The sequence below is a fragment of the Bolinopsis microptera genome, chromosome 1 (genome assembly GCF_026151205.1).
Source record: "Bolinopsis microptera isolate Bmic1 chromosome 1, MBARI_Bmic_1.0, whole genome shotgun sequence".
Taxonomy (NCBI): domain Eukaryota; kingdom Metazoa; phylum Ctenophora; class Tentaculata; order Lobata; family Bolinopsidae; genus Bolinopsis; species Bolinopsis microptera.
Window position 1 is genome coordinate 7,467,581 of NC_087072.1, and position 24,393 is coordinate 7,491,973.

Genomic DNA, 24,393 nt, shown 5'->3' on the forward strand with positions numbered 1-24,393 from the left:
CTTATTTTTGAACTCTGAAGTCTGATAAGATTTCTGAAGTCTAAGAGATTTCTATTTCAGAAGTACGTGGGGTGGACATACGAGTACGCCATGTCGGCAGACCAGCAATATAAAGAAGGGATGTACGTTCTGGAGTGTTTCTACATAATGCAGCTTCAGAGCAAGGTCAAGGACTAGCTGGGATACTTGAAGTAACCCTACCAAAATTGGAAAGAGGTTCCCTGAATTTATCATAAAGAGTTACAGCTCCAGATGTTTGGATCAAACCTCCTTGAACCATCAGGAGTTATTGAAGTTTGGATTTGTCCTCTTAAAACTTACCAGCGAAGGTCCTGAACTCTGAAGCTTAGGTTAATCCAACTTAAACATCCAACTCAAACTTATCGCAGAAAGTTCCCGAAGTGTGCACCTTGCCAACTAAAACTTACCACAGATAGCTCCTAAAGTTTAGATCTTGCTTCCTAAAACTTACCACAAATAGCTCCTGAAGTTTAGATCTTGCTTACTAAAACTTACCACAGATAGCTCCTGAAGTTTAGATCTTGCTTCCTAAAACTTACCACAGATAGCTCCTGAAGTTTAGATCTTGCTTACTAAAACTTACCACAGATAGCTCCTGAAGTTTGTATCTTGCCAACTAAATCTTACCACAGATAGCTCCTGAAGTTTAGATCTTGCTTCCTAAAACTTACCACAGATAGCTCCTGAAGTTTAGATCTTGCTTCCTAAAACTTACCACAGATAGCTCCTGAAGTTTAGATCTTGCTTCCTAAAACTTACCACAGACAGCTCCTGAAGTTTAGATCTTGCTTCCTAAAACTTACCACAGATAGCTCCTGAAGTTTAGATCTTGCTTCCTCGAACTTTACTCTCTCCACATGGTCAGGTGGGGTGAATGCCAGCAACTGGTTCAGCAGAGTAACATAGCCTGGTATCTGAAAAATTGAAATTCTACAGCTACTGGTAAAGTGGTAAAGAATGCATTATCACTCAGAATTACTCAAGGTTCAACAGACATAAATTTAAGGATGTTAGGTATTTAGATAAGCTTGCTCAAGAAATTCCAGTGCTCCAGATTCAACAATCAACATCTTGAACTACTAATAATCTCAGCAGTATGGCTGCACAGTGCACAAACATTTCTCCAGGACTGATAGTATGACAGTGCTATGAAATTTGATACAGGGATGCTAAGATAAGATAACGAAACATCCCAAATGCATATTAAAACATGCGTCCTAAGATTTTTAATTTTTAATAGACTGTAACACGGAATACATGTAGCGAATATTTAAATATCAAAATATCAATTCATTTGATATGTGGAACATATCCTGCTTGATCGACCCTTTTACACTAATGAGAAGAGTGATTTTCTTGATAATTAACTTGATCAAAAGTTACTGCATAGCGTACTTAAAACGGTTTCTATTTTTTATTGCTATTTTATTGTCAACGAAGTAATAATCGAAGCGGTTTCACTGATCTTCTAAAATTTTATCTCTCTCTTTTTATCACAGAATGTGATAAAAAATTCATTATTAAAGTATCAACGACATAGACCTTACAGAATATGATCTATGGTATATTATTATTATGATAAAATTTGAGACTTCCAAATCTAGAGGCTAGTCCAAAATTTATTTATTCGGGCTGTGTTTACCCCCCCCCCCCCCCCCCCCGGCCCCCGCACCGGCCCACTACAGCTACAGGTGAGATCTTTTCACATATTATACAGTAACACCCCGATTTACCACGCCATGATTTACTGCAAACCCCGATTTACCACGCCCCGATTAACTGCAAACCCCGTTTTACCGCAGCCATTTCCTTCCCCCAAACATCTATAATGTGAACAATCAAAGGCCCGATTTACCACTAACCCCTATTTACCTCGGATCTTCCTTTTCCCCTCAATTCCGCGTTAAATTGGGGTGTTACAGTATTAAACAATCGTGATTCTACCGCCGAAGCAAAAAAGACCTACGGTGACGACCCTGATTCCGTTAGAGGATCTTCAAATTCTTCAGAAACACGACCTCCGTATGAAAGTCTCGGTTTATTTATTTAGAATATGATCTCAAAAGGGTTTCTAGTTTCTTTCCATTGCAATAATTCAAACAGTCATTAAATACCTGGTATCAGCCTTATTAAAATAGTGGTTGAAAATGAACAGAATAATATTTAATGCTATTTCTTGAGAATGGTTGACGCCCATAAAATTATTTACACCCAGTTGGAGTTCGAATGGCTTTAAATTATTTACGCTAATAGCGCAGGCATTGGGCATGCCTACCTTTAACAAAGTATCAACATAGCTGATAAGCTGACAGTCGCTTAAATCATGCATTTAATCTGGAAAATAGGAAGTTAAAATAATGCAGGATGTTCACTAGATCCAGGAACGATTTGAAAGTTCTAATTTATAACCGTACCTACCCGTTGGATGGGAAAAGTGAGGTACATTTCCAGACTGTACCCGTACGCAGCGGGCTTGTTCTCGTGCTTCTCCAACAGAGTGTAGAAGTTGTGGTTGTGTTTACACTGCGTCAGAACCTGGCGAGATTGTTATATTACATATCACGTGTTATAGATATATTGATGATCTTTGTAACCCTAATGCTCTAATGGTATTAGTAATAGTAATTTTGATAAAGTATATGAAGAGATTTATGATCAGCCATGTTTAATATTAGAAAAAACGTTCATATAGATAATAAACGTGCAACATTTTTGGATTTGGATATTTTTATTGAAAGAAAATAAATTTAGTGCAGAGTTATATAATATGATAAAATTAAAAGGAAAGATTTTCATTTTATATCACATGTTAAGGCCTCATTGGGGTCTTAGGTCGAACAAGTACTTTTGCTAGTGGACGGGTAACTTTACATGTAAATTGTAAACCTCAAACGTTGACGCATGATATCTCAAGAACGGAAACTTCTTCTTTCCATGTGGCCTTAATAAACAGAGTTGGTGCCAAATTCTTTGGTATGAAACCATTCATTTTGCCATTATCGACGAAAACATTGATTAAACTCATTTGCAAGTTATGACATTCCTGAATTTTAAACGATTTACAGATTAAATATCTGGTCAAATCTCTAATGAGTTATTTAACATTGTAAAATGTAAAATGACTGAATCGTATATTTCATTTGAAGATTGATCTTCCTTTCCAGGCGATCATTTTTTAATGAATTCTTCTGTATTTGATCTTCTTCTGTAGTTGCCAAGACGAGGGCTTTATTGTGTATCACGTCATATTTATTTAAAGCAACTGGTGTGCAATCACGTGACCAGAGGGAACACCCTTGTTCAGTGATCGACCGAGTCAGAGTCCTCGGTTTTACCGAGGAATGACAATTTTTCCTCGGCCTCGGTAAAAAATCGAGTTGCCATTCCTCGGCCTCGCCAAAATTTGAAGATTTAACCGAGGATTTGACCGAAGATTTTGTACAGTCAGAAACCTGGTTCACTAACGTCTTTTTTTGTGATAACTCACCTTCATCCCAGGCAAAATATATTTAAATGAAAATGTACATACTTATTATGGTTTCTCGATTCATCTGTATGCAGATGACACACAGGTGTACTTTGCTTGTGATGTTCACAGTTCTAATCCTGATTTAAAGCTGTGAAAAATTGCTTTCTGGAAATAAAGCAATGGATGACAGTTAACTTCTTAAAACTGACTGATGAAAACACAGAGTTCATTGACATAGGACCATATGTCAGCCCAGTCCAGACAATGGATTTAGGAGACCACCCAGTCAGTCCCGTTAGCAAGGCCAAGAACCTGGGATTCATTTTTGATCACCAAATGAACCTGGACTGTCAAATAAATGCTGTGTCCAAAGTATGCTATCTGAATCAAAGGGACAAGGATCGGTTCGAAGCTTTCCCATGACCTAAAAGTTCAGTTAGTTCACTCCAATATTCTCTGTTTCATAGACTACTGCAACTCAGTTTATTATATGGTCTAACAGAAAAGAATCTTAGTACAAAAGATACAGAACAATGCTGATCGATTTATCTTTTGTCTTTACGGAAAAAAGATACATGAACCTATCATGCCAATTGCCATACCTCAAAAAGCTCCACTTTCTACCTGTTCGGTTCAAAATCAAGTTCAAAATATCACTTCTGGTCTTCAAGTGTCTTAATAACATAGCCCATCAGTACTTACAAGGACACATCAATCTAAGAGAAGTACGAAGTTCTAGACAAGATGATGACTTTTATTTGTTGAAAGTTCCTCCTGCTCCTCATTTCAGATGAACAGATGCTGCAATTATGTTTTGGAATGAACTACCTTACTCAGTGAGATCATTATCATCGATAGAATTTTGTTAAATGCCCTAGTAAAGACATTTTATTTCCGCCTAGCTTTTGATAATATTCCTAATATTTGTCCATAATGTCTGAACTGATATGAAAGTGCATAATTTTGGTAATTTTATACCAATATTTGTCCATAAATTCTGGACTAATAAAGAAGTAGTACATAATCTTGATATTTCCACAATAAGTCTCGCTTGAATGACTTACATATAAATAATACATCTTTGTTGGGTATATTTAAATGTCGAATCGTGTAATTATAAATGTTAGAATTTATTGTATACTCTTTAACTTTAAGTTATAACTGATACGTACATACTTAATTAAACGGCAATCCTGAGAAATTCTACAGGTCATTCTACATCCTAATCGTTAGCGAAATATCTGATGCAATTAATACTTTTTTGTACCAAAATTCCTCGGCCTCGGTTGAAAAAATAAAACCTCGGTTCTCCTCGGCCTCAGTTCTCCTCAGCCTCGGTTAAATTACAATATGCCTTCCTCGGCCTCTGTCTCAGTCGCAAATACTGCCCTCGGTCGATCAGTGATCACTGCCCTTATTCTCGATAATTTTTTGGAGTTTTAAACCTTAAATGTTCTTAGAAATTGTGTTTAAATCATAGACACTCAAACACTCTAACTGATGCGATTCCTCCAACAATTAATTAGACCCACCTTAATTATAAACTGTTTGAATCCTATACACAATATAGTTATCAGTTTAATAAATCTATAATTTACAGTAGTTAGCTGTCATCTACCTCGAGACTGGAAGCGTGGTTCCTAACAAAGTCCTGGTACACGACGAGTAGAGGTAGCAACATATCGAACAAATCCCCTGGGAAATCAGGGTTATTACAACTGTAGACTCTCTCTCCCTCTCTCTCTCTTTGGCAATATTATATTATGGGGAGTGTATTGAGTTACAGTGGGCTACAGTGTATCTGGGAGAGGAAGGTGTGTGGGAAATATGGGAATATCTGAAATATCTGAATTTGGGGAATAAGTTTGAAATATCTGAAATAGGGGAAATTACTATACCTGAAATACTTGACAATAGAATGATTGGAACACTGCTCTTGAAACTGTGGTTTTGGCAGTATCGAGATAGCCCGACCACGGTCCGCGGACCACTGTCTGCGGACCACTGTCTGCGGACCACTGTCATATTACTGTATAATAACAGTATCCCCTGAATCAAGCAACAGGTGTTTTTGAATAGTTGATTGGTTACCAGATCATATGAATGGTATGTATGGTATCTTGGATGCAATTAGTTACGACTAGCATAATTAATTGTAGCGTAGTAAATTACTGGATCAAACTATTGATTACGGTCATGAGCAGCGCATGATATACCAGCATGCCTCTTGTTGCAGAAAACGCAGAAGCTTGGGTTGGCTCTGGAGACGATGAGGGTTTTACCAGCTTGAGTCCACTTGTCGAGAGGTGAGATAGGTTTGCAGATAGGGTCGCAGGGTAGGGCTGAGTTCATCCGTTTCGTTTTCTCTGAGACCATAGTTGTAGTTGTTCAAGAAGGAGTTGATGATAGAAATGATTGATGCAGTCTGATAATAGTTATTCTTTGTATTATATCTCGTAAGGTTGCTTAATCGTTTAATAAGCCTTGACACCACCGCTGATTGGAATTCGCGTGCGATGATGTGAACCCTGCTTGATTCAGGGGATGATGTGAACCCTGCTTGATTCAGGGGATACTCAATACTGTTATTATACAGTAATATGATCTGGTAGACAGTGGTCCGCGGACAGTGGTCCGCAGACAGTGGTCCGCGGACAGTGGTCCGCGGACCAGTGGTCGGGCTATCTCTATACTGCCGTGGTTTTTATATAATATACTTATATAATATTAATAATATATATTATATAATATACTTGTATAAAATATATTATATAATATACTTATTACTTATATAATATACTTAGGGCCGTTTACTCTTGAGTAGCATTATTTTTTAAATTTGAGACATAGTTAAATAGTATCTGAGGTAATGTGAGACAAGATTAAAAACATACGGGTAAATGCCTCACAGAATGGCTAGCCTCACAGAATGGCCAAATTTGTAAATGTTTTTGTAACTAATTTTTTATAAAAGACTGGTAGGTTTTGTGGATACCATATGAAACAAAAGTCTTCTGGCAACACTTCCTGTGGTGAAATCATTAACTAGGACCACATTTTCTGGCATAAATATGACTGTTTATGTAGAAATTTTGAGCACTGAAAAATTTGTTTTCAAATTTTTGAACTAAGTTTACATTTTGGTGAGAACTTCTGGCACCAGTATGACAGAAGATGTTCAAAGAATAGTATTCATCAAAAAAAACGAACATTGTTCAATATAGGAAGAAAAAAATGCTAAAATGGCTACACGCCTCACAAAATGGCCAAAATATGCCTCACAAAATTTGTTTTCAAATTTTTGAACTAAGTTTGCATTTTGGTGAGAACTTCTGGCACCAGTATGACAGAAGATGTTTAAAGAATAGTATTCATCAAACAAAACGAACATTGTTCAATTTAGGAAGAAACAAAATGTTAAAATGGCTAAACGCCTCACAAAATGGCCAAAATATGCCTCTCACAAAATGGCCAAAATTTAAAACTCCTTTTATTCAATGAAACCATAAGTCTAAAGTATTCATAAGCTATTTATTATACAATAACACCCCAGATGGAGTGTTTTTACAGCCGAATGAAGGTTATAAATCATGAAATCAGGGAATATGAACAACGCCACACAAAATGGCCATTTTTGGTGTAGGAAATTATGCCCTTTTTATTCAGTTCTAAGAAATTTCACCTATATGGGGGTGCTAACAAGGCATATTAATACCAGCAGCATGCCTGAAACAAGAGCCAAAGGTTTTAGAAAAATAAAATTTTCTCGTTTTCTTTTTTTTTTGCCATTTTGTCAGGCATTTTTTCTTTTTTGTGAAATAATTTTTCACAGCTCAGTTTTTTCGTGAGTTTTAGGTTATTACCCCATTCCTTAATAGGTTTTCTAAGAACGTGTGGTGATAGAAATTTAAAAAGTATCTCCATCAACAAAATTATAGAAATTCAGATTTGGCCATTCTGTGAGGCATGTTTTTTTCGAGGAAGATTTTCCGGCCAATTTTTCTCAAAGAAAAAATGGTTATGAGATTAAATGAACCCCCGGGAAGAAAAATATGAGTGTCAACTTAGCTTCTTATGAGATAAAAACTGGAATAAAGTGTGTTTTGTGACTTTGAGAGACCTTCCTTTGTTTTGGCCATTCTGTGAGGCAAATACCCGTACTTAGTACTTGGTATATAAGACACTTGCTGGGGTTGGTATTTGGCTATTGCTGTTTTAAAATCTTAATGCAATATAATCATGATAATGAGGAGCGGTGTGTGGCAAAAAACGTAAGCCAAAGATGTTTGTATAAAATTGTCCTTAATTCGTTCAAAATTTAATAATAAAGTGATAATGTTTTCGTATTAATCACGTTCAACCTCAATTGTTTGTCATTCATTATATCGACCAGACGAAGGTTTAAATGTTGACGTGGAAAGAGTTCAAAATGAGTATTTGGGTTTATTATAATAACAGCAACTTTTGTTATTTAAATAAACCATGTTATGTTCCGAAATACGTTTGTTTTGACTATTCATTCTGCTAACGGTGATTGTTTAGGTTTATGCAGTAACACGATTAAATAATAAAAGTGCAGTAACACCCCGATTTACCGCGGCCATTTCTTTCCCCTAAATGAGGGCTTAAAATGCATATCAACCTTAATAATCTCAAGAAATCCGTGTGTGTGTGTGTGTGTGTGTGTGTGTGTGTGTGTGTGTGTGTGTGTGTGTGTGTGTGTGTGTGTGTGTGTGTGTGTGTGTGTGTGTGTGTGTGTGTGTGTGTGTGTGTGTGTGTGTGTGTGTGTGTGTGTGTGTGTGTGTGTGTGTGTGTGTGTTTGAAATTTCCGAAACTCTGACGAAGCCAATAAGCAAATTTTATAAAAATCGGCCGGTGGTAAGTGGTTCAATTGATGGTTTTGTACCACAAATGTTACATAAAATGACTTGAGCAGAACGGCAAGAGTTACGGGGCCGGGCTAGCTCTCTCTCTCTGATCATAATATTATGTAGCGTATATATTACATGGCGTATATATTACATGGTCATGTAATACTATAAACTTATTAGGGGAGGGAGAGCTCAAACGGCCTGTTTGGACTGTAGAGAGAGTTCATACTTTCATACGACAATGTAATGCATGTTCACAAATATGATAGGCGGGTGTGGTGCATGGTGTTAAGGGTTAATTTCTATTGATTATTGTTTAAGATACTATCTTTTAATTAAGGATACTATTGGATACGTGAGGGCACTCCGAATAGAATTGCTCGCCTAATCCGGGTTTTGACTCAGCGGGTAATTACTCCTACCCTTTTTAACTGCGGCAGTGAAATCCCGGCCGAAGGCCGGGTTACACTAGTCATAATCATAATGTGAACACTTGAACAGTCAAAAACTTGAATTACAGCGAACCCCGAAGCTTCGTGGTAAATCTGGTATTTACTGTTTTATTATCGCCATTAGCTAACTTCATCAGTTGTGGATTTCAGGATTCTACCAACCAGAATTACCGACCATTGGTAGAACTAGCACCAGCATGAAACTATACGACCTCTGGGGATCCACCTCTTTTAAAACTTAAACGTGCCTATTTATATGAACACTTTGACAGGGGTAAGCATGTCAAGATAGATCGTATCTAATCTACGAATTAGGCGTTTTCCGATTAAGGAAATTTCAAATTTGTAAGCCAAGTTAGTAGTTGATCAAAATAGATTTTGACTTGTTGTTTTAGAATGTTACATGATAGGCCATGTCGTTTGTTAAAAGTTGTATAGAATAGAATCCCGACTATTGAGTTACTTACAACGGCTTTCGTTATTCGGCCATCAAATACAACAGGCTAAGAATATGCTACGAATAAGTGGATCTTAAGGCCACAGGGGGGGGGGGGTCCGAGGTCAATTTTGAGATTTTGAGATATGTTGTAGAGCTCGATCTAAATTTTCAAATGCTTTTGTCGTTACCGAAAACAAAGTTTCCTATTTGAAGATATCGCGCGTTGAATTTTGAGGTTTACCTGTAATTCTATTGTAAATGAAAACTTTAAATGAAATTGTGTTCAAAATCTATCTTCTTTTTCAGTTTATGACTTAGAACCTTGTAACTTGGCAACAATGTTCTTCAAGGTATTTTGAGTTTTTGTTATGTAACGATTTATGATATCTTGCTCCAAAGCTGAGATATGAGGGTAACCATGAGTGCGGGTTACAAAATTTACAAAATTTAAAATGGTTAACCTCATAAAAAGAGTTAGGAGCAAAATTACAACAATCGTTACATAACAAACTTTTAAATTTATGTCAGGAACATAAGTTCCAAATTTGAGGTGAAATGGATAAAAGCTCTAGGAGAAGATAGGTTTTTGAGGTGGTAAATAAATTGTTCAGGAGAGTCAAAAGACTGATTCTGAGAAAATATGTTAACCTCAATTTTCCAACAAATAAAGGACATATAATAGTTCTGTTCACATTGGATGGCCAATTGATACCCATTGATAAGTTTAACTTGTGATGAGAGCGACAAAATATTGAACTGGTTATTTGTGAGGTTAACTGATTAAAAAGGCAATAGTTAACCTCAATTTTACGACAAACTAGGCGCTCTGGGGGGCTAAGGGTGGACGGTGGTGTGCAAGCCTCAGATAGTACGTGGTCTGCCAACTGGCAAAAAACGTTTTTTCGACCTCGGACCCCCCCCCCCCCCCCTGTGGCCTTAACTGTGATTGAAATTCTGTTTTAATAAGATTTCAGCAGGAACTCTTACTCTCTTATAATTGTAAACTAATGCACAATGATAATAATAATAAGAGTAAAATTAGCAGTAAAAGTACAAATTCTTCAAGAGGTTACAAGATGTCGATTAAGGAACACAAGTTTTCCCTTTCAGAGGCGTCATTTGATAATCTGCCACCTGTTTATTAGAATTAGAAAAAAATTAACACAGCAAATTATACAATGACATTATTAAAATATTGAAAAAATCTTCTGCAAAAACCATTACCTAAAACGAGGACGGGCCATTTCTCCATCCTAACTTGTAACCCTTGTAGGAATATCTGGTGTATGTAGAATAGTGTCTCACTGAAACAAACTGGGTGAATTTGGGGTTTTAGCAGTGCTGCCAGATAAAGTTGACCTCGCACATCTCTGTGATAACTACAATTTGCAACCATCATATGGGTGTACATATTGTGATCTTAATACGGATAGTGCAGCATGATATGGTATATTATGGAGTGTTGTAGCATGTTATAGTTCATATGTGGAGCAGGCGTAGTCCTTTAATATAAACGTTATGTCCACTGGACTGCAGTCTGGTTTGCAGAAATCACGCAAATAACTGCTCAACTGAGTTAAGGGGTAGTTCAGACTGCTTTGCTTAAAGTGACACGCCACTAATTCCTCGGTCCTTTCCTCTTGCAGAGTTGCAGAAATGGTTTTTAGCAGAGGAATAAAACTCAAATTAGAATTATATACAAGGTGGTCCAAAAGTAACTGCCCATACGCAACCATTTAATAATTCACGTAATTCTTGTAAGAATTGCACAGAAATTTCAGAGATTATAGATATGGGTCAAACTTAGATTTCCTGAAAGTTTCGTCAAATTTAATTAATTACAGTGGGTGTGGCACGCCACTCCCTCTTTTTCACTATTGTCACCATAAAGTGAGAATGCTTTCAGCTAGGAACTTCAAAGTTTCTAGACACATTTGGTTTGATAATTGAAGTGCTTTCCCAAAATTTCAAGTTGGTTGTTCACAATTTAAGATATTGCAGATACGTGATCTCGGCACTTAGGTAATCAGTGATTTCGTCACTCAATCAGTAATCTCATCGGGAGCTATTCGCTAGCCAGCAACAATGAGCCTCATTAGGCGGTAACGAGCATGTTGGTGGATGACGATCTGATCACTTTGAGTGAATACTGATAGTGACGTTCCTTAAAACCGAAGAAATTCGCGTTATAGAGCTTCGGTTGCTGTCCTATAAGCAGTCTCCAACCAATCAGGGCATTGATTGAGTGAAGATATCACTGATTAAGTGCTCGATCACGTATCTGCAAGATCTTAAAAGGGTCATAAATCGGTTAAATTGTGAACAACCAACTTGAAATTTTGGGAAAGCACTTCAATTATCAAACCAAATGTGTCTAGAAACTTTGAAATTCCTAGCTGAAAGCGTTCTCACTTTATTATGGTGACAATAGTGAAAACGAGGGAGTGGCGTGCCACACCCACTGTAATTAATTAAATTCGACGAAACTTTCAGGAAATTTAAGTTTGACCCATATCTATAATCTCTGAAATTTCTGTGCAATTCTAAGAAGAATTACGTGAGTAATTAATGGGTTGCGTGTGGGCAGTTACTTTTGGGCCACCCTGTAATTATAATTTAAATTTAACTGAAAAAGTGCTCTATATTTTTTAGAAGGTGAAGCCAGCAAGCTGGTAGGTTAATCGTTCTCAGTTTTACGCGTCATCATTACGGTCGCGGTTACTCCATCATTTCGAATATAAACACCAAAAAATTAGCATCAAAAGTCCAGACGTGTAAGACAGTAATGTATTGGAGATGATTACCAGTTTCTAAAGATGAGGTTAAGCTGAGCGTGGGAGAGGGGCGGGTGTGATGAGCTCGCAGCCATCTTTAAAGGCTTGTAGAAACACATCACCAACGTGCCAAGTTGGGATACGTAGTCTTCTTCAGACTTCATTAGCTGCCATAACACCTGCAGTAAGAGCCAGTAAGAGCCAGTAAGGGCCAGTAAGAGCCAGTAAGAGCCAGTAAGGGCCAGTAAGGGCCAGTAAGGGCCAGTAAGGGCCAGTAACTATGTAGTAAGGGGCAGTCAACCAACTTAACTTTCACGATAGTTCTACTCACTAAATCTCCAGCGTTTCTGTAAATTGAGAGGCTTTTCAGTTTTTTTACCACGAATTAATGTATTGCATTGGAGAGTAACAATTTTTTTAAAGTTAAAACTATACCCTGTTTCTTTTCTTCATACTGTCCGCGTGTTCACTCTTAACGTACATATCAATTATCTTCCTCCACCTTGTCAAGTTATACCACCTGACATAACGTTATGAAGTTCATAACTCAAGTTGGACCATTGAAACTTAAATCTCAATGGGCTCAATTATTGTGAATATACAATTTGTCAAAGAATGATGAGGGTTAGAATCTAAATAAAAGTTAACATTATCTATGATATACCTGTGAGCCACTGAGCTGACTAGGGCGTTCAGTCTCTCTTCCTCACTATTCTTAGCAGTTCCGTTCTCAGAAGAACTCTTGTACTTCTCCATCTTTAGCTCTTCTATCTTTAAAGATGATATCATGTTGTTTATTTGGTATCTTGTTACCTGGTTACTTGTTACCTGGTTACTTGTTACTTGTTACCTGGTTACTTAATACCTGGTAACACAACACAACCCTTGATGATGGCTCTGGGTGTCTGGCATGATCAAGTTAAAACGGAAATATCAACAAATTATAAGACATCAGTTCAGTACTGACATGTTTCTTGAGTTTGAAGTTCTCATCCCGTAACCGTTTGATTGTGATAACTTGCTCCTCAGTGAAGGTTTGATACTCCATCTTTGTGGCCTGCTCGGTTTGGAGCCGTTTCTGTACCTCTTGCAGTTTCACTTGGAGTTCAACACAGTCCTTTTCTACTCTCAGCATACTGTGGCAGTCACATTGTTACTTTAATAATATATGTGGCCCAATGAGTGAATAACACTGCTGTTTTATCAGAGTCATACCATGGCCATCGTGTCAGTATAATTCAAAAAGGAAGAAAACGAAAAGTGAAAAATACTTAAGAAGCAAATTAAACTATGAATTTAACCTTGACTGAGTTATAGAAGTAATCCACACCAAGCAATCACTTTCAGTCTCAGATGCAAATATGAGGGGTTGTTTGTCATTTGTTACTGCAATGGTGAAGGCAAACTGAAATGATTTGGATATGAAATAAAAGAAAATGCGAGAATATCAACCTCTTTTTTCGAAATACTATTTAACCCGATTTGCAAGACAAATAGGTACATAATAATGTCGATTTCACATTTGTATAAGATCAAAATGTATATTGTTGACATTTCTGTATCTATCATAATCTGTTGTGTATCCGAGTTATTAAGATAAAATCTTTAAAAATTAAGAATAGAAGAATTGAGAAAAAAGCATACTTAATCCACCCTTATTTTCGGACAGTTTTTAAAGTCAATGCCCTCAGTGATGCCCTTTAAGTAATGCCAAGAGCTCACATCTATTCAGAGGTTTTATAATCATCTTATTTATATTTTGTTGTTGTGAATATTGATTAATGCTCGATATTCCATTATATTTACTAAGTATTTGATTTACCAGTCCTAATCCTCATCTCTCAATTATTGGTATATTATAGGTGAAAGTTAATTTTTCTGAGGTTGCTACATGGCCATAAGGATAATAATTAGGGCTCAGGGCTGCAATAAATATGGGTGGATTAGTAAGTTACACCTTAAAAACTTCATAAGATTGAGTTAGATTAGCAGAAAACAGCAAAAAAAGTAGTCATCATGATGATAATAGCCCCAAGAAGTTCAGCATCAGAGGATCTAACTAGCTAATTACACAATTAGCCAATAAGTTCAATTAGCTGCGTTTAAGAGAGCAGCTCAGATAAAGCAGCTAATCAGCTACATCGTAAGAATATAACCTGCTTTCCATCATCATGCATAACAGCCCTCTGACAAGTAGTACCTTCCAAAAGTACCACTCCTGTTCATTAAATATAATCAACATTCAACATTGAAATGCAGTTTCTATCAATATATTGTATGGAACAATAGAATGGCATTGACAATTACCTAGAAATGTTTAGGATTTAGGTGTTTTTTATTATGAAGAATTAGAATATTATCTTGATGCTGAACCTAAATTAAAAACGTTAATAACTTAAAAGTTATTAACTTGTCACAGTTAATTTGATCTTAATTGTATGTTTTCTGTAAGGTATCAAACCTGATGGCCTAGTTGAGTTCTCCCTTTCGTAATAAAACATCAAATTTTTGAAAAGGACGCACCACTTTGTCTGCCATTTAGAATTTTCTGACGATTTCTTGCTTAACGACCCATTTTGACAGTCTGAAATCATTATTTCATTACAAAACATATATATTTTGAATAATTGTTAATAAATTAACTTTTTATTAAATGTCAGGGATAATTTGTTTTACGTTTTAAATTTATATTATAATATAGTTGTACAATGTACAATGAACAGTTTAAGGAGTTTAATAATACTTTTCGAACAGGGAATTTCAATAGCCCAAACTTACTTGAGGATATTCTTGCTGTAGCAGCTGCATGAAGAAAGGGGGTCTCATGAAGTCTCATAGACCAGTAGTTTATTATGTTATGAGCCAGGTTTCCAACCTAGTTTCATGTTGGATGAACCAACTTCCTCACATGTGTTTGCTTATGGTACAGTAGCTAGAATGATAAAAATGTTAAAATATTACTGATTTATTATTGTTATAATTAGTATTAAGTATTACTGATATTCAGAGTTAATGTTTCACACAAATATATCGTCATTGTGTCAGGTGTCATCAAGGAAAAAAGATAAGCATAAACAGTGTCACAGCTGAATATAATTCCTGAACTTCATTTGAAATCTTCTGATCGATTGAAATAGAAATCCTGCTCACTGGTGTGACAATTCTTCATACTTTCATAAATGGAGATTGGAGAAGCAGTTCAACATCCTCTCAGTTACAGTCTAGTTGCATATGAATCGCCACCGCTACCGTTACTATTCAGTGGGTGGCAGCATTTTCCCTAGTTTTAGGTATTTTTTATAGGAAAAAAAACGTCAGATTTCTGTATTATCCTGTCCACTTGAACGTTTGGTCAGCGCAAAAAAAATTGGTGGTACAAAAAGCCAGAGGCGGCTATTGAGGGCGTCCAGGCGTCCGTGGACACCCTAAAATTGTTATCTGGTGACTGGTGCTTGAAAATAGAAATAGTGATTAGTAATATTATTCGGAAATATCTTATCGCAATATAAAGATTTTTTTTTTCAATGAAACAAGAAATTTTTTTTCAATGAAACAAGAAATTTAATTTTTAGCACATTTTACAGAGTAAAATATAATGCTCATTTGGTTATGACTTTTTGTCCTTGGCTGTTAGTTTGATTTTGAAGGGACAGGCAACTAACGGGGCAGGGAATGTGCGTGCCTGAAAGCTTTTGCACACACCAAAACGCTAGTTCAGTTGAGTTTTTAGAGACAGGGCTCATATGAGGATCAGAAGAAAATTGTTAGCAGACGTTAGGGGTTCTGTTTGTGTTTGTTACTATGGGTTACAGTCTTGTTGTGACAGAAAGTCTACACTATATATATATGCCTAAGTTTAAATTGTGTAGTTTGAGGATATAAGATGCAACTTTAAGATGGATATTGGAGAGCTGTTGAAAAATTATGGTTGTTGTATCAATGGTTATAATAAGCTAAAATAAATATCTTAAACTATACAGTGCTAATTAAAAATTTCTTTATACTGCATTATCAAATTAAATGTTAAAAATTCAAAAATATACATTCATTTTATTTTATTAAAGACTTTCTCACACATACTTTACTCACAGAACAAGACTTGGAAAACACTAGACTAGGGGAATTTCGCTGACATGTGTGACCAGCAAGTAGTGATCTTTCGAAGACAATATTGTTGCAGTCAAAATCTTTGATTGTCCAATCAAGCGGGGCGTGGCTGTGTTGATTATTTAATAGTGCACGTTTAAGCTTTCCCCACAAACACATCACACTCATGGTAAAGTCATCCATTCTAATTTTTGGAGTAATCATGTTAAAAATTTTGGTTGATCTTGTATTATGGTTATCAGGTGGGTCAGCCTGACAAATAAGTAGGGTTGGCTTCCTTGTCGAGCATGTGTAGCCTTCATGTAAGGATATTGGAGCACGAAATTTCATTATCTTGTAGAGCTCGAGGTAACAGTGGTATGTATAGAGATTTTGGATAGCTAGGATATTATTATGTTTGAATAGCGGTTTAGTATGTTCTTTTATGAAAAACTTGTTGTTAAGTCTTTGGTGCCCTATTGGTCTGGTACGTGCACAGGTCTTAAACTTATCAAGGTAAGCCTCCCTATCACCAAACATAACCCTAAGACAGTACTTCTGGGCGGTAAACAGAGAGCTTATACGATGCTTCGCTGCCCCACCTGCACCCCAGACAGATATACAGTAAGAGAGATGGGATTCAAACAAAGTATAGTATAGTTGTTGATGTAGAAATTCTGGAAGGGAGCAGCGAAGTCGACATAAGGTGGAAGTGGAATGATTTAGATTTCGCTTAAGGGCTTTAATGTGTTCTTCCCATGAAAGGTTTTCATCAATTATAACTCCAAGGAATTTAGTGGATGAAACTTTTTTTATCGGAAAGTTGTCTATAGTAAGTCCTACTTCATCATCTGATAGAGTCTCTGACTTAGAACCTTTCATGGGAGGCTTGAAGTGTATGTAGCAGCACTTGCACATCTTTTTTCACTCAAACTTTCGAATGTAACTGAAAGGCGAAAGCGCAGTTTTCGACCACTGTAGGGTCGTGATTGAGAGTGCAAGAGAGTCAGTGGCGCAACAATGGGCCCCGCTGACCCCACCTTGCTGGGGGGGGGGGCGCTATCTTAGGGGGCACAAAATTGTCGTTTGAATGTGGGACAATTTTGAAAAACATAACTGAGGTACTAGCAAAACTGTGTGTTTTGCTCTCGAGAAACACACTTTTTTAGAGATTTTACCAGCGTATCCCCTAAAATCACCTAATTTGTTCAATTTTAGTGAGAGGCGCCAACAGGGGCGCATTTTCGGCCAACAGGCAACGTTATGCCACTGAAAAGAGTAGTGCACTGTAGATAATAACACTTTACTATGCTATGCTGTGGCAGCCCTTCACAATCATAAACTTACAAAGTATATTTATCTTTGAAAGGAACAGTATAGGAAAGTTTTGTCATGCGGTACGTTGTATGACCCGCTGCCCACGAGTGCGTGGCTCCCCCTGTATCGTAGTGTACAGGGGTAGTATAGAGTATAGAGTATAGAGTGAAACGACATTGGGGGTCACGACGTGATACAAGGAAAGTTTAGAGAAGTGAACTTGGTATAGCCCAAGTTGCAGGCACATTCAAGTACCTTTCAAATGCAAGGTCATTTTATGATTACCTTAATGGAAAGAAACACGTTACACGTCATGCCCAGTTCTTTCTGACAGCAAGAAAGGATTTTGATTTTTATATATATTTATATTACACCCTTGTTTTGATTCATTCAGCTTTTTGTGTTTAGAGACATCCCCTTTCTCCTTAAACAACTCTATCCATGATTTTTATTTTGAATCTGAACATTTATTCCAAAAAGCTTTTTATGTTGCTTGGCAGCAATATTCGTGTTCAAGGTCAGACATCAGACTTGGGTCAAGTATTCCTAAACCTCCTCCTTTAAATTGTAATGCAAAGAGTTTTCAGCTGGCTTTTTGGATCATGATCTGTCTAATATTTTTTTTTTTATAAAATTATTCAAACAATATACACATAATATAGCAATGACCCTATATAAAATCAACCCTTAAAGAATTCAAAAAATTCCCTTAACAATCAAAAAAAAATTCTTGTGAAAATGATTGGATGGTGGGAAAGTAATCTAATTCGGTGTAATTCTGGACGCTGATTTGGAATCAGCGTCCAAAAAGGGTTGGGATTAGAGTTAATTTAAAACCTATTTTGTTCGGCTGCAAATGAAAATCACGAAAACTAAAGTCACGTAATAATTTTGGGCGAGCAAATTATATTAGTAAAAGCCGTTTGATTACACATAAAGAAATTAGAAATTAGAAATTAGAAAGATCATTACAAAATTACATGTGTCAGATCCCAATCAGTTATATGATTACCTGAGGACCCCAGGCTATTATGTTCATTAACACCGAATAAAGATTTGGCGGAATGACAGGCTGAGCGCGGCCCAGTAAAAATGTTATAGCTTTTCATCCAAAAAAGAATTTAACATTTGTTGGATTTCCAATTTGCAATTAGCCAAATGCATTCGCAATTTTTAATAATTAGGCTCAAGATCAAAAACTTTGTCATACGTTGTGTGCGCGGCTCCCTTGCAGCGCGATGCGTTACTGCGCCGCGCCGCGCACTCAATGAGGCTTCTCACAGCGACATTGAGTGCGCGGCTGTGCCGCGCCGAGCTGCCATGAATTGACATCTTCAATTAAGCGGCTCCCCCTGAGCTGTATCGCGTAAAAACTTTATATTATAGTGAAACGACATGACATTGGGGGTCACGACGTGATACAACAAAGACTAAATTGAAAATACTAAATTAACTTTAAACCACAAGCGCATAAATTTAATCGACCTATTGGCATTTTATTTTATTTTTATTAAAGGGTGATACTCGTAAAATATTTGTTTCAAGTACGAGAAGGTGCCGGCCTTGAAAGGCACTTTCTCGTACACTTGATGTTCGAGAAGGGGCTTTACAAAAAATATATGTTTTTCCGCAAATACAAAATATATACGTTCCAAAAAACATATGTTTTTTGAAAAAGTATATATGTTTTTTTTTTAAGTATATAGTATGTTTTTTGAAAAAGTATAAATTTTTTTAAAAAGCATAAATTTTCTTCGTACACCGTAGTGGAGTAAAAATTTATAATACGTTTCCTTGCTACATAAGGATGAAACCAAAGATAATATTGTGTTTTTTCTTATTACTGACATAATTTGTACCTTCGATTCTTGTTAAAACTTCTTTCGAAACATTCCAAAAATGAAAGTCATAAACAATACATTTAGAAATCATATCCTTTTTAAAACTTTCCAATCCCATTTTAAAACAAGGATGTGCAGACTGAGCCAGTTGATGGTCTAGAGTTACCAAGGGGGACAGTCCTAGGAGACCAAGCCAGGCTGGACATTTCTGCAAGATCGATTTGGAATGCTTCAGAGAGGGCATTTTTTGGGGTAAGGGTATTTCATGCCCCAGCCCCCCCCCCCCCCCCCAATGCATGCAAACCGATACCAGCAATGTACCTGTCCCATGAAAATGAGAAATAGCGATGTTACAATGCAAGGGTTCTTGAAGTGGAGAAAGGAAGCTTCACACCTTTAGTGTTCTCGACTTCTGGTGGAATGGGTGGTGAAGCTGAGAGACTGGTCAAGAAGTTGGCCAGTAAGATGGAGTACCACACTGGTCAGAGATACTCAGACGCCGTAGGATACATAAGAAAGCGCCTTTGCTTTGAAATTCTCAGAACACCAGTGATTTCTCTCCATGGAGACAGAGGTGCGAGAAAAAACATTGTTGATATAAACAGTCTAGATCTTAACTTGGAGCCACAAGGCCAAGGGTAATTTTTAATTGTTAAGGGAATTTTTTGAATTCTTAAAGGGTTGATTTTATATAGGGTCATTGCTATATTATTATGTGTATATTGTTTGAATAATTTTAATCCCATTTTAAAACTCAAAACTATCAAGCAGTTCTTTCAAGAAAACAACAATTTCAAGAAAACAACAATTTTATTTAGTATCAATTAAAGCACACAAAAATATATTTCATATATATATAACTAGCACGAACTTTAGATCAGATATCTTAGGGGACTTGGAGTAGCAAGAGATTGACTAGAAGGTATATAACTTTTACAAAGATACGTCGAGAAGAATCCAGGGTGATACAGGATCGGAGAGTGCAGACCAAAAGTTTACGCACCCACCTTTGCCTCCTTAGTTCTTGGTTGGGTAGAAATTTATGCAAACTTGGTCGTTTATACTCCAAGTCCCTTTCTTAAAAGAAGTAGTATTAACTATGTCTAGAGTTAGCTTCGTTCAATAATAACAATATCAATATGATCAATATCAATATCAGATAAACCTACCGAATAAATTATTAAATATCAATTAATTCATTCCGATAAAAATTTTTTATAAATTTAGATGTTTAACTTATCTAAAAACATTACAACAAATGGTTAAAAAGCGCCCAAAATCGATTTGAAAGATTTTCTGTCTATAGTACAATCATGATAGTAATAGTAAGTGTGTGCCGCTGGCTGCAATTAGATCTTTACCTTACCAATCTTTACCTTTTAGCGTATACATCACTTCTTTCCAATTGGTAGTTAAATGATGTTTTTTCATATGTTTTGTTAGAAAACCTGCTAACCTTTCTTGGATATCTTCTTGTTAAAGGTGTTTCTGCCTTATTTAGTCAGGATTTAACTTGCAGCTATAAACTTCCGTTTTTACTCCAGTCCAAGGCAAGATGCACGATCTCTACTGTCATTTAGGTATCATTTACAGCTGAGCATAAGGGTTAAATTGCTGGGCTTCTTAGCCAACAGTTCTCCAGAAACATCGGCCGAGACCAGCGACCAGATTATCTCCACCTTAACTGGAGGGGTACAGCTAAACTAGGCACTTTGATTCGTAACACAGTGCTTCTTAGAATGAATGGAGGAGTTGATAGAAGGAAAAGGAGAACAGACGAGGTTGATGGACGCTCATATCGGAACGTGTTGAGTGGGACGGGTTCTACTACTGCTGCTGAGTCTCGACACCAGGATGGTTACCAGCCATTCTGACTCCCCTGAGTAAAGAGGTATGCCTAGTCTGTGCGAAGTTCATTAACGTAGGACAATTCATTGTTGAATGCTGTGAATGCGACTGCCCAATGCACCATAAGTGCTATACCAAATCCATTAACAATGACACATTATCTGACGATTTTTACTGTCCCAAGTGCGTACATTTAGCAGTTATTCGTTACAATCCATTTCGACTTGCATGCACTAATTTAAGTGATATTGAAAGTAGTGAAGTGGATGACACTATCATAAAAGTAGATCAAATACTAAATAACTGCGTATCGTACAATGTCAAGGAATTCAACAAAGCACTAGATAATCAAATGAATGAATTTTCATCGCTTCTCTTCCAAAACATCGACGGCAATAAGTCAAATTTCGACACTTTCGCTATTGAATCACATAGGCTCACCAAGAAATTCTCGATCATAGCCTTAGCGGAAACAAATGAAGGTCCTGAATCCAGCAGTTTGTATCAATTAACTGGATACAACAGTTTCTACCAAAACACAATACCAGATAAAAAAAAGGGCACTGGAGTGGCTCTCTATGTTTGTGACACTCTTAGTGCCAGAGTAAACGGCAATGTATCCCATATCACTGAACATTTAGAAACTCTTTTTGTGGCCGTAAGTAGTACAACTTCCCCAGTAACAGTTGGTGTAATGTACCGTCCTCCAAGTGGTAATGTCAATGTTGCACTATCTGAACTCTCTGACATCCTTGACAGTCTCCCCAAGTGTAGTTACCTAGCGGGTGATTTTAACATTGATTTACACGATAAGAATAGCACAATCGTACAACGCTATGAAGAAATACTATTAAGTAAAGGATTTTTTCCCCCTAATTTCGTTAGCAACACATGAGAAACCAGGCTGCAAAGCATCCTGTATTGATAACATAATAACTAACGGCGTAGAGAGTATAGTAGCTTCTGGAATACTGACTGACCGTATATCACACCACTCACCCATCTTCCAAATCTTTGATAGAAACTTGGACTCTAGCAGAATTGACCTGAAATACAAACAGTATTATGATTACAACAAACCGAATGTAAAAGCTTTTTTACAGACTCTGGAACATGATCTCAATAATAATGTTATCGACAATTTTACAACATTTAACGACATATTTAAGGACTGTATAGATAGAACTTGTAAGTTAGAAACCCCTAAATGCTCTAAAAGAACAGCACTGAACAACCCATGGATTACACCAGACCTTGTGGGCAAAATTTCATATCAGCACGAACTTTACGATAAATGGGTAAAGGTCAGAAAAGTTAAATGTAAATTTGGGGAAATTGAAAATAAAGGGGGGACATGCCAATGCCCAATATGTTGCTCAAAACGTGACAAGTATAAAAAATACAGTGACTGCAGGCGGAAGGTCAAAAAAGATCGCCGCAATGCTCAATCTAAGTTCTATGGTGGAAAATTTGCAGTCTAGTTGCACGGAAACAGTAAAAAGACGTGGGAATTAATTAACCAAATACGGGGTAAACGAAAACGACAAACCAAACCTCTATTTACTATCAATAATGAAAAAATTACTAATCGTAGGGTAATAGCTAATGAGTTTTAAAATGAGTACTTTGTCTCCCTAGCTTCTAATCTTAACGAGGCATACAATGAAATCGGCGAACTAGTAATTAATGGCATCCCCAGTATCTATGACTACCTACCAAAATCCAACACGACCAGTATTTACATGCATGATTGTACAATCGATGAAGTATGTAAAATAATATCAGAATTGAAAAATGGCAAATCGTCTGATATCCCAATACATGTTGTAAAAGCGTCATCCAGAATTATCGCCCCCCTATTATCTGTACTATACAATGAATGTTTGAAGGAGGGAATATTCCCGGACGATTTCAAGATTGGCAGGATCAGTCCCATATACAAGAAAAAAAATGAAGAATTACTTGAAAACTATAGACCAGTCTCTACCTTAGCCGTATTTGGTAAGTTATTCGAGAAAATTATATATAGTAGGCTATACAGCTTTTTCCAGTCACAAAATATGATCTATGAAAATCAGTATGGATTCCGTAAAAATCACTCTACTAGTCATGCCCTGAATTTCTCAGTGAATTATGTAGAATCATGCCTTAATAAAAAGCAGCACGTGCTCGGAATATTAATTGATCTAAGCAAAGCATTCGATACCATCTCAGCTGACAAATTACTGAGTAAGCTAGATAATTACGGAATTCGAGGCAATGCCAACAAACTCATTGCTAGTTATCTCTCTAATAGATATCAATACGTCTCGGTCCTAGGAGAAGAGTCTGACAAGCTTCCAGTTCTCTTTGGAGTACCCCAGGGATCTTGTCTTGGTCCGTTACTATTTATTATTTATATCAACGACCTATATAGGGCAACTGAACTAGGCAAGTTCATTCTATTTGCTGACGATACAAATATATTTGTCGCGGATGAATGTAAGATAAAGTTATATGAACAAGCAAACCAAATTCTCAAACTGGTACAACTGTATATGAAATGTAATCTCCTGCATATTAACATTAAGAAATGCTGTTACATTCACTTTAAACCAACGAATAGAAAAAGCAAGGTAGAACATAATGAAGAAGAACACGTACTTACTCTAAACGATGTAGTAATAAAGCAAGTCAAAAAGGTGAAGTTTCTTGGTGTTATTATTGATGATCAGCTTAAATGGGATGCTCATATACGGTCGCTCAACACAAAGCTGAAATGTGAAAGTGGGAAAATTTGTAGAATACGGCACATTATTCCAGAAAAACTCTACAAAGAACTGTACTACACACTATTTGAATCACACTTGCGATTTGGGATATCAGTATGGGGTGGCCTTAGTAACAACAGGCTTGAACCAATATTTATCACTCAGAAGAAATGTGTTAGAATACTATTTGGTAACCGAGAGGCGTACTTAGAAAAGTTTAGAACTTGTGCTAGAACACGAAGTAAAGACAAGCAAAAATTAGGAAGCGACTTCTATGAAAAACAGCACACAAAACCGCTATTCAAGAAAAATGGTTTACTAACCATACACAGTTTGTTCAAACACACATGTTTATTGGAAATGTTCAAAATCAATAAATTAGAATCCCCAGTCCCACTCCTAAATCTATTTCACAGATCATCAAGACGTGCTGATCGATTCATCACTCCAACCCCATCCACCTCCTTCATATATCAATCGACAAAAATGTGGAACGATTGTAGAAACACTGCTAGCAATATCAAC

The 24,393-nt window shown here is 36.6% G+C and overlaps 2 protein-coding genes and 1 long non-coding RNA gene across 7 annotated transcripts in view; 1 reads left to right on the plus strand and 2 right to left on the minus strand.

The window, feature by feature from the left end:
- LOC134823231 (ras-specific guanine nucleotide-releasing factor 1-like) overlaps positions 1–14,960 on the minus strand; it is a 60,486-nt gene extending 45,526 nt beyond the window's left edge. For 2 of the 4 annotated variants that reach the window (XM_063834637.1, XM_063834630.1), the window contains exons 1-12: positions 14,805–14,960; positions 14,488–14,610; positions 14,183–14,244; positions 13,328–13,431; positions 12,994–13,162; positions 12,691–12,797; positions 12,462–12,546; positions 12,057–12,205; positions 10,477–10,556; positions 5,109–5,185; positions 2,440–2,556; positions 825–935 (exon numbers count right to left, since the gene is read on the minus strand). In XM_063834637.1, the coding sequence (XP_063690707.1) occupies positions 825–935; positions 2,440–2,556; positions 5,109–5,185; positions 10,477–10,556; positions 12,057–12,205; positions 12,462–12,546; positions 12,691–12,797; positions 12,994–13,162; positions 13,328–13,431; positions 14,183–14,244; positions 14,488–14,610; positions 14,805–14,862 (1,242 nt within the window). In that variant the 5' untranslated portion in view covers positions 14,863–14,960. The remainder of the gene's footprint in view (positions 1–824; positions 936–2,439; positions 2,557–5,108; positions 5,186–10,476; positions 10,557–12,056; positions 12,206–12,461; positions 12,547–12,690; positions 12,798–12,993; positions 13,163–13,327; positions 13,432–14,182; positions 14,245–14,487; positions 14,611–14,804) is intronic. The other 2 variants (XM_063834649.1, XM_063834642.1) reach the window with 1 other exon arrangement.
- Positions 1–24,393, plus strand: part of LOC134823269 (zonadhesin-like) — an 80,485-nt gene that overhangs the window by 15,336 nt on the left and 40,756 nt on the right. The window lies entirely within an intron of this gene.
- Positions 21,559–24,293, minus strand: LOC134822065 (uncharacterized). The gene is made up of 3 exons (XR_010161120.1): positions 24,192–24,293; positions 22,118–22,164; positions 21,559–21,896 (listed from the first exon to the last, which is right to left on the minus strand). It is a non-coding gene; the product is annotated as an uncharacterized LOC134822065 (long non-coding RNA).